This window comes from Rhopalosiphum padi, chromosome 2 (assembly GCF_020882245.1).
Source record: "Rhopalosiphum padi isolate XX-2018 chromosome 2, ASM2088224v1, whole genome shotgun sequence".
In the NCBI taxonomy this organism is placed as follows: domain Eukaryota; kingdom Metazoa; phylum Arthropoda; class Insecta; order Hemiptera; family Aphididae; genus Rhopalosiphum; species Rhopalosiphum padi.
The window spans coordinates 37,887,196-37,898,956 of NC_083598.1; the positions used below are offsets into that span (position 1 = coordinate 37,887,196).

At 26.5% G+C, this 11,761-nt stretch overlaps 1 protein-coding gene across 1 annotated transcript; it reads right to left on the bottom strand.

Annotated features, from left to right (window-relative positions):
- Positions 1-68: 68 nt before the first annotated feature.
- On the bottom strand, positions 69-11,430 carry LOC132918954 (uncharacterized). The gene is made up of 11 exons (XM_060980311.1): positions 11,309-11,430; positions 10,933-10,959; positions 10,573-10,620; positions 10,195-10,251; positions 8,038-8,061; positions 6,315-6,344; positions 4,551-4,601; positions 3,763-3,804; positions 1,649-1,690; positions 625-657; positions 69-73 (listed from the first exon to the last, which is right to left on the bottom strand). The coding sequence occupies exons 1-11, from the start codon at positions 11,385-11,387 to the stop codon at positions 69-71; spliced, it is 438 nt and encodes a 145-aa protein (XP_060836294.1). The 5' UTR covers positions 11,388-11,430.
- Between the last annotated feature and the right edge of the window lie 331 nt (positions 11,431-11,761).

Genomic DNA, 11,761 nt, shown 5'->3' on the forward strand with positions numbered 1-11,761 from the left:
TATTTGTGCATTAAATTAAATTAAAATGAAGTTTATTGTAAGATGACCAAATGTTTATTATATTAAAATTATCCTACAGCATTAATTCAAATATAATCAAATTTCATCAAATTTAATCCTTTAGAATTATTTATTATCAATAATCATATAATAAATATATTTATGTATTACATCTTACCATTACAGACTACAAAATTAAAAACAAAATGCTACAGTAATTATTATTATTTCTTGATTGATTATAAGACCAAAAAAAATTATTAAATTAATTATTATCAATGATACTATATATATCAACTAATGAAATTATTAAATTCATAACTTATAATATATCCTAGAAATATTGTAAAAGCGATTTAAGGTGTAGTAATGATAATTAACATAAATTCTAAGAAAAATGTTTAACATACTAAAAAATGATTAAACAATATTAGTAAACTTTAGATAAAACTTAATGTAAATCAGCTATCATATTGAGTTTGATATACTATAAAGGTATTATCATTTGTGATTGAAATTTGTAGTAATAAAATATTACAATCGTTTTTTAATTGAAGATATTATGAGCAAATTCTTAGAGTAAAATGTATATTTTAATAAATAATTAATATATTTTAGACTTACCTGATACAAATAATTCATCTAGTTGTTCTTTAACTATGTTTTCAATTTGAGATACAAAGATAACTTATCAATGTTAATTTTTAATTTTTTTTTTTAAAAATCGATAATTTTTATCTATGTGTGAACTAACGGCATTTAAATATTAATAAAGTCTGCATAATAATATACTATTGTATAGACTATAGACCATAGGCGCAACTAGAGCTCTATTTCTGGGTAGGCTATATTGATATCACTAACCCATGTGGGCTTTACCCCTACATCACTAGTATTGATAACATATAAAACTGGGTGGCTAAGCCCACCCAAGTCCCTCCCTAGTGTCGACTATGGGTCAGTTCATATAGCCTATACTATAGACTATTAAATTTAAACATAGAATTTTTCCTGGATTTTAATTGTTATGTTTATTATTTTACTATCATTTTTGGGTTATCTTTTCAACAATGCTGTTTATAGATTTTTTTATACGAATTTACAGGAAAACAGTCATTGCACTGCAGTAGAAATCTGTTACAATTCATAAATAAAAATTAGGATTTCTGTTCACTGTAGTCTAACTGTGTGGATTTTTGGAGACCATTAGCACATTAGTCATGTCTTGTCTATAGTCGTGTAAATATTTGAATACGTTTATTCAAATATTTTAAAAGGTAATGATATCACCAATACTGTACTACAGTCGAATCCAATTAAAGTACGGTCATGGGATCTTGAATATTAATGGTTTAGGTTTATTATTTTAGTCACCTTATTGGATTACTCAACAATATTGTTCATTCATTTTTTTTTTTATAGAAAAGTACAGAAAAAAATGTATTGTAGTGAAACTTACTTATTAGGTTAGATAAACAATATCGTGAGTGAGGCAACCAAAAGAACTCCGAAAACTGCAGGAAGTCAAAGAGTAGTGGTAGGTAGTGAAAGTATACAAAGAAAGAGGAGGCCCTTAGTGATCAACACGTAACAATAATAATGTCTTATTATTATAAATTTTATTATTATTATTTAATATATTTAGTACCTGCATCTGGTGGTAACAAATCATCTGGGTTAATTGTTATAACTAAAACGATATAAATATAAATATTTAATAACCGATTAAATCAATATAATATAATTTTAATATTAAATTATTATTATACAATTATTTAATTGCACGAACTATACAAGAATTTAATTCGTTATAAAAGTAGAGCGCGTGAAATGTATCATTTCAATTTTGAAATTATTCAAATGTTGATGTTTAAATATTAAAATCTTTTAATAAAATATACAGTAGAACCCGTTTAAGACGCTCTCCAAGGGACCAGTTAAAAATAGTGTATTAAGCGGGAAATCGTATTACGCGGGAACAAAATTTTTTTTTACATATTTTTTACAAAAAATTTTTTACATATTGTACATATTAAACATGTACCTATTATGTTTTTTTTACTTTGCTGAGTGAGTTATTACATTTATATTGCATATTATTTTATATTACTTATTTCAAAAAATCATCTATCTTCCTTTGTTTCATATTTTTGATGTTTTTTGAATACAGGAAGTTTTCAATTTTATTAAGATGATTTAACGATTCATCGGCGTCGTCAAAAGATGCAACTAATCTTCTTAGCTCATTAACATAATCAAGTGCACTTACTACTGGGAGAATCGGTGTTGTATCATCCTCTTTCTCGTCTTCGCTTTCTTCATCTATAGAAGTTACATCAGCCGGTGCAATTTTATCAGTAATTATCTGGTCAATGCTTCTAATGTTACTTGTGGCGACGTCCTCGTCAATTTCTGCATATCCTGGAAACTCCTCCAATTCTTGAAAATCTTCGCTGCTTTTCTCCACGGCACTGTAATCACCCTCAACAAATTTTGCTTTTCGAAAACAATTTTTAATGACATCAGCCGTAATTTCATCCCATGCTGCAGATACGTAGTGTAATGCATCGAGTACGTCAAGTTTTTTCGGGGGATTTTTACTTTCCATTTCTTTCAAGTATCGTAAAACCAATTTTTTTCGATATTTTTGTTTTAAAACCTTGATAATTCCTTGATCCAGAGGCTGTAATTTGGCTATTGCGTTTGAGGGTAAAAAAACAAGTTTTATGTTTTCAAGTGGAATATTAGTAGGATGTGCAGGACAGTTATCTACAAACAGTAATATGTTCCTATTCTGTTTTTTAAAAGAGAGGTCTAATTGTTTTATCCAGTTTATAAAAATATCACCTGTCATCCAAGCACGATTTTGTGATACGTAATCACGTGGAAATGTACATACATTTTTAAAACAACGCGGAGCTTTACTTTTTCCAATAACTAGAAGTCTTAACTTTTGAGAGCCAGTAGCATTTGTACATGCCAAAACTGATAGACGTTCTTTACTTAGTTTGCCACCATGGCATTTTTCACGTTTAAACACCAAAGATTTATCAGGCATCAATTTAAAAAATAATCCAAACTCATCTGCATTGAATATATCATTAGAAGAGTATTCTTTTAAAATATTCGGAAAAATATTTTCACCTCCATGCAGCGATATCAGCGTCATTAACGGACTCTGCTTCGCCACAAATTTGTCGATATACAATACCATGCCTTTTCTTGAACCGATCAATCCAGCCACCAGATCCAGAAAATTCATCAATATTAAGACGTTTAGCAATTTCATGTGCTTTTTCGGTGACAATGTTACCATTCACAGGTAAATTTAAAGTACGTGCTTGGTTTAAACCACTCCAACAACACGTACACATTATTCGTTATCGTTATTATTTAGTTATTAATAGTGATACGGTATATACGATGTATTTTTATATTAATATAACTGACAAGGCGAGCGTCTTATCCGGGAACATAGAGCGTATTATCCAGAGTTAATTCCATGTTAAACGTTGTCAAAATCAAGGGACTCGTAAAAATAAGCGTATTAGTCCGGGAAATCGTCTTAAGCGAGAGCGTCTTAAACGGGTTCTACTGTATTTAAAACTGTCTTATTTTAAATTTTATTTTGCAATCATCTTTCAAAATCGTATAACATATCCAGCACAGCTCTAAAATGATCCAAAGCTGAATAAAATTAGTGTTCACCATAAGGACAGCATTATAAAACAGATTATTATCACTATTTATTACATCTAGTACCTGCATATGATTTACACCACGTTTCCACATTGTTTATTTTAGCTAAAACAATATAGATATTAATATATAGCTCCGTTAAATTAATATACTATAATTTTAATATTAAATTCTAATAAAATAAAATAAAATTTAATATCACAAACCAATATAAGAATTTATTTTTTTATAGAAGTAAAGCGTTTATGGTTCATCGACTAATATATTAAATTGAATGTAGTATATCACATTGAACGACATTCGTTTGATTAGTATAACCCTAATATGACCGCTGCAATATTGAAATATGGTGTCGCGGGACGCAGATTAACACAGTATTAGTTTATTGCTTCAGACAGTAACATTTTCAGGAATAATTTAAATCATATAATATTTATGATGTTCACTTTTCCTTTTTTCACTATTTTACCGAAAAATAAATATACTATTAAATCAATTATTACAATTCTTATAACCATAATATAAATATCATACACGCTATTGTATATTCAATTTTTATGGTTCTATTGTTAAAACTTTAATTAAATCAACAATAACATTTTCTATTAAGTATGATGAATTTCCAAAAAGTAAAATGCTGTTTATATTAATTTGATAAAATTTGTATTTTCCTAGGGTAAACTGAAAAATAGACACTATTATATAGGTAATGATAATATTACGAAATATGAGTTTTGTGTGGTTAATTATAATATACAATTATACATAATAAATATTATATTTTAAAATTCATTAAAATGTATTTCTGGTATTTTTATGGATTGATTTTTATTTTTTTAGTGGATACATACTTTGTTTCATTTTAAAAATAATTGAATGCATGTAAAGTACATCAATACTACCTAAAAAAAAATATATTTTATAGATAAATCTCCATGTATAAGATTAATAGGTATAATTAGTAGGTAAATAAATGGATGTTGATATAGGTATCCAAAGTTAGTATCAATCTGAAAAACATCATATTCGATATATACATGTTTTATGAAAAATGATTGATTTGTCCCGTGAAGGTTTACCATGGTGCAACCATTAGATGCAAGCAGAGAAATTGACTAAATCAGAGTAATTTCAAGAAATTCAAATCAATTTACAAAGGTAATAGAGTTACAGAAGAGGTCAATCTATAAATTATCCGATAGAATTTGTCAATTCATCGGAGCCTGCTGGAATGTCACCGCACATATTGACGTTAAAAGTTGGCTCCCCTAAACTGCTTCTTCAGAATCTAAACATGCCAAAGTTGTAGAACGAAATCATTCAAACCAATTGATGTCGAATATAATTAAAACAAGACAAATAACTATTAACAGCAAACAGGAGAATATATTTTAATGATTCTGTGTGATTCAAATTTCCAACTAATCCCACTAATTTCCCTGTTACTTTGAAGTGATTACAGTTCCTATTTTCCTAGTGTGACTTGTATTCGCAATGAAAATAATAAGAGCAGTATGTCACTAGCAAGTCACTATGTCTTAACCATTAAGAATTAACGGATTAGATTTAGAAAATCTTTGTTTTTCATACAGTCAACAATATATCACTTCTCTAAAGTATTAATTCCAAAAACTCTATACTATATTTATACACCGAATCTGTAAACGAGGATAATTAGTTATAATTAGAGTTAGGGTATTGAAAAACTTCAAAAATGAACTTAAAACATTATCTAAAAATCTAATTAAATAAGTGAAAAAACTGTATTTATAAACAATAATTTTTATTAGAGATATGGGTGTGATAATAAGGTTAGGTTATTTAAAATATGAATTATATTATTAATAAACAATAATATACATTTATTCCATATAATTTATAAATATAATACTCGATAAGCCTGTATAAATGGTATATGTCAGAAGAGCACTTGTTTAATCAATGTATATAACACTTAAGCAGCAAATCTCATCGGTACGCGATAAATTTAATCACAACAGAAACCCCACAATAATTATATTAAGGTTATTCTTTTAAATATTATACAAATTTTATTTAAAATCTAAAATTTGAGAAAAATGCCCCACATTGTACAAAAACTATAAAAAATCACGTTAAAAACAAAAAAATGCAAAATAAAATTAGAACAATCTAAATTAATGGAGCGTGAAACAAATTTTTAGCTATATTTTAACCATTGTATAGAATCAAAGGAAAAAAATGCAAAAGTCATCTGCATCCTAAGTCTAGTAATAATATATTAAAATAAAAAAAAAGAACAATTGTTCAAATTTTATCTACTGTTTAATGGGTGTTAGAACTTAGAAGTATATATATTCATTTAGTAGTCCACCAGTAACAAAATGATTAAGAATAGCTTTCTAGATGGCCATAGATTGTCCCTTCTCGGTACCATTTTTCTTATACAATGGCTTATTATCCAAACCAAATTCGACAAATATGATTTACACTAGTCTTATTACACAATGGTAAATACAGTTTTTATTCGTCTAAAATATTATTAATAGATTCATTTCAATGCCTCATCATGTTTTTCGTGAATCGTGACACCGTGGAAATTACACTATCATCATACATAAACTTATAAAACTTACATTCTTTTATTGAATCTGATTTCGGAGTATCTAAAAAATAAATGAGTTAATTTATTAACTTATATCAATGTACAGACATTATTAATCTACGGTTTGAATAATGATTTTATAACTTATATGCTAGTATGATTATTATATTTCAAATGTTTATAAATCACTCATCGATAAGGGTTAAAAATTGTAATATACCAACCAGGTATTAAACATAAATATGTATATTAAGACTATATCTCCAGGACCCAAATTATAATTTCCATAATTTATTTCTAAACACTGCTGATCAAAAAAGAGATCAGAATTATTTTCTTAGAAGTATTCATATAATATAAGTTCCAATTTGATTTTAAAATTAAATCTACTAGAGAACCTTAATGTGACCTAGATACAGGCACGGACCGGCTGGAGTGCTGGGATTCTACAGCATCCCTTGCCCTAAAATATATTTTCTCCTATTGGTATTAATGTGCCTTAGTTACTCTACTTAAAATGAATGTGAATTTTGAAGATGAAAGTTACAATACTCTAATAAAGTTGAAGGTAGAACCATTATTTATAAAATATCAATAATAAACATGAAGAATACATTTAAGAAAATAGGTTGATCAGTTTGAGCAGTTTATTTTATACATTACTTTATTAATTTATTATCAGCACAATGTAACATTTAGGTTGGGGGGTACAATAAATTTGTCCCAAAATGTTTTGTTTTTTGCCCCTTTAATTATATAGTATCCCATGTCATTTTTACCAATCTGTTTACCTAGTGTAAAGTTTATAAAATGTGGATAGTATTTCTTATACTTATTGTATATAATACAAACAAATTAATAATTATATTCTAAAATATGAGACAGTATTGTACTGAATTTTTATTATATGAAATATAATAACCAGTTGAGCCACACACTTTTATTTGAATGTACCAATGTATCACTCACTCCCCCCCACCAGAATGTTACAAATGCCAACCAACACCACACATGTAAACTTTAAGTGGAATTATGAATGTCATTCGTTTATATAATAATATAATGTGTGTTTTTTTTTGATAAAATCAATAAAACTACATCAATCATCAATTTTTCTGAGGGTTTCTTGATAAAAAATTGTATCTAGTTGGTAATTTTGTAGTGGTGAGGGCATAAGTAATAAATTATCAGTACTTTTAAATATAACTGTGTGAAACAAAAAATAAAAAAATGTGTTAATTTTTTATTATTTTATACGAAAAACAATTCTGAGCCAAAATGGTCTCTAACAGTATAAATAAATAAAAGTATAAAATTTTCATATTAAAATATCTATAAAATACTTCTAGTTTATTAGTTGTGGTGTTTTTGAACTTTAAAAACATATAAAAATAAATTGTTTGTAAATATTTTAAAAATTATACATATCTATAAGAAAAACTAATGAGGAACCTTGTATTTATAAAAAAAATATAAACAATAAAAAAAATGAAAATTTCAAATGATTATTAATCATCACATGATAATGGTATTTACTATTTTACCAATCAGGTCTTAAAAATAAATAGATTGACGTTACATGCCTGCCATAAAAAAAAAGTAGCATGACCGAGAAGACAATTGATCAATATAATTGTATAACGATATATAAATATTTTATGATTAAACATAGTACGCTAGTTACATTTAAAGTTAAATATATATATCATTCCTATATTGTTCCCAGTCGGTACAAAAATATAATTAAAACTTACGATCTGTTGTGTATAGTTCGTCATCTAGAAAAAAATATAGGATGTGTCAATTAAAATAATAGGTATAAAGAAATTATTAACCAACAGAATAAATAATGATCATAATCAATAAAGAAAATAATTAAATTCGCTGTTAAAAGCTGTTGTTACGAGGTCTTATAATCTATATTATATAACAGGGGTGGCCAACTTGCAGCTCGCGAGACGCATGAGGCTCACGTCATCATCATATGCGGCTCGCTTCTAATTTATACAATTATAATGTACTTATTACAATATAACAATAATAATATAATATAATATATTATTTATTATTATTATTTTAAATGTTGGCTCTTTGTATCATATATATATATTTAGACATGTGGCTCGCGAAACCATTCATGTTGGCCACCCCTGTTATATAATATATAAATACTGCAGTGGATACATCGCATTAGACTACGACGACATTACATATAAGCTACATCTGATACACTCTGTATTGATAATTGAACGTAAAATATTTAAATATATATCAAAAGTAATATAGGTTGTATCTTATGATTTTTGACTTTTTATAAATGGATAATGTATGGCGTTGGGTCCAAGAAATCAAACAGCAAATTTAATACAAATATATGCAGATACACGTAGTTATAGTGTAAAGCATTTAGTTATTAAATGTATGTCATCCGGACGCAATAAAGTAATCAGACCGTCGCACGTAAGCATGAACCATGAAAACGGCAGTATATCATTTTGTGCATCGTCTATTTACCTATGCCAAAATGGCAAAAAATCAAATATCGATTGGACATTGTTAATTTTACCTGCGCCAAATTATCTTACATCAAATGCGCATCAATACTCTGAACAATAGTTAAGTATAAAAAGTAATTTTTGGTAGAAAATTCAATGATTGTCATAAATCGTATGTGATCAATTCATAAATTAACAAACAATTACAAATAAATTGGATTAATTAATTGAATTTTAGTCATTATATAAATGCACATATTGAAATAAACACAAGTGTTCATTACCTTATGGCATATTACAGTAGATAATAGTTACAATCGTACGTCTCGAAAAGTCTCCGTTTAGTCGTAATCGACTATACAGATTGATATATGTATACGTTACTATATCGGTAGCCCGTACACTTTAGCTGTTTATCTCATTGTGTTATTTCTAACTTATTACTACCCAATACTACTACGGTACGACGGCAATTAAAACGAAATTCCTATACAATATTTTAAAATTGAATATTACGAAAGTAAATTTGGAGATGTGTGAATTTTTAGCTCAAAGTTAGAAAACAACTATCATTTTTGCATAGAGACATTCTTTTAGTATAATTGTTAATAGTTAATACTTGTTAAAAGTATTTGCGCATAGTATCCTTTCCCTTTAAAAAATCTTAGGACAACGAAAATAAAAATCACAATTTTTTTAAACACGATTCCTAGTTAGTTTAAAATTATTTATACTAATAAAAACATTTCTACGCCGTGACTAGAAAATTTCACTAATTTCAAAATCCATGTTCAGTAAATATAGTTTCACAAAATATGTGTACGCACACTGTAAGTTCTCGAGATGTACTATTTGTGGACGATTTCATAATATTATTTCCGCACTCTTTATCGATGATTATCGGTGCCCTTATCGGTATAGACAGGTAAAATACAATTATTGTCGGGTACGCCAAATCAGTTATACGCCATTTAATATCATCATGTGCCTTTTCGGGTAGAAAATAAAAAATATTGCAGCCATAATTTTGAATTAGATAAACAATTTTTTCACATAAAAAAAAAACATATTATGTGAATATTTTGTGACGTAAATTATTTATACCACAAGCTATTACATGCAGCATAAATAGTTGTACATGGACCATTACTCGTCTAGTTATTTGGTAGTAGAACACATTTATTTAAAGAATCAACAGTTATTAAAATCATTTAATATAAATGTCGTAATGAATTAAATACAATCAACAAAACCATTAAGTATAGTATAGCAGTTTTATATTCCATGCATAGGTAGGTACTACGTAAGATAGGTATATTATATTTGTAATATAAAAATAAATTTTAAATATGTAAAATTAAATGTAATAAAGATGTACTTCGGTATATTCCTAATATATAAAATAACTATACTTACAGGAGTCTATTATCATTGATTCATAGTTGCTCAAACTAGTCCTTAAATATTTATTGACTTAAACACAAACATGAAAAGAAAAAAAATAATACAATTATTATGATTAATACAGTTATGTTTTTGAAATTAGCTTAAAAATAAAAGGTTATTTAGCTTATTTAATTTGAACAACTTTTAACACTATTAAAATTATAATATGAAGAAATATAATTTTAGTAGAATAATTTTTAAAAAATTCCAATTTTTTATATAGATCTCAGTTTAAAACAATTCAAAATTTTGACAATCAAGTTAATCTAATCGATAGTACCACAATATTATAAATACACATTGCCGTTTTTATGATTTAATTAATGTTAACGAGTATTCAATACTTACCAATATTAGAAAATAAATTAATAACATTTAGTAATCCATTATCTTCAGCTAAACCCAAAAGTCGTTGAAAATTAAAATTGATATTGTATGGATTAATTTTCAATACATTGAAAAAATGTAATTATTTCTTTATTTTACAGTTTGTAATAATATTTATAATATTATTATTTATTGTATTTTATTTGTTTTGTAAATAGTCAGTAAACACAACAATACATTTAAAAGTCGTAACATGAGATATGATGTGTCATTGATCATTAATAAGCAATAGAAAAACAATCGTAAATTTCATTATGTTATACAATGACAAATCAAATTATATTGAACATATATCTAGAAAATGATCTTCATACTACTTACAAAAGAAACCAGCATATGCTAAACTGTCTGTAAATAAATTTTTAAATTAAAATCAGTATTGAGTGTTAGGTATGATGATTTTAATATCGGGAATAGTATTAATTATGACCAGTTAAGACCTTTTATACACAAACATATTCTACAAAATATTTTATATTTAAATTAAATAGTTTATATAAATATGAAGACTTGCTTGGACAATCTGAAATAAAACAGTTAGTTAATGATCGACGTTATAACGATATAAGGTATATACATTTTGCATTTTTTAATAATGTTCCGAGGAGTTCCTCGTGAGAAAATAGTTTGCGACAATCACGAATATTCGATGACTAATATTAATTGTTCAGAAATATAATATAAATTATAAAATTACCGGCACTAGCATCAATAAAAATCATACTAAATGTAATGATTATTATCATTAATTTAATTGCAAAAGAATTCATATTCATTATTAATGTAACATAAAAAAGGTTAAAATGATTTCCAATGGACAAATAAGAGAAAATTATGGTTTGCTAGGAGTTATATAAGTTTGGCCTATGTTATTGTAACGTTAATTGTCATATCAAATATTTACAGTTGTTCTTTCTTTTGACGCTTAAAAGTATTAGAACACATATTGTACATCTGTAGTGGTATACGCATTATGTAAAGATTAATTGAGAACACTCAATAGAGTAGAGTTCTACATTTTGAATTCTGTTTTTTTGGTTGGTTCTTATAAAAAAAAATATACACATTTTTATAGCTTGTGCATTTTTTTAAACTTAATAAGACATGTGCAATGCACAAAAGGAACTACAAAATGTGAACGATTTTAAAT

Bases quoted from the DNA above. Each gene is read 5' to 3' on its own strand.
- LOC132918954 (XM_060980311.1), bottom strand. From the start codon at position 11,387: ATGAATATGAATTCTTTTGCAATTAAATTAATGATAATAATCATTACA. The intron at 10,621-10,932 runs GTAAGTAGTATG...TTTTGGGTTTAG, and splicing joins AGCATATGCTGGTTTCTTTT to CTGAAGATAATGGATTACTA. The intron at 658-1,648 runs GTACTAAATATA...TTGAAAACATAG, and splicing joins TTTGTTACCACCAGATGCAG to TTAAAGAACAACTAGATGAA.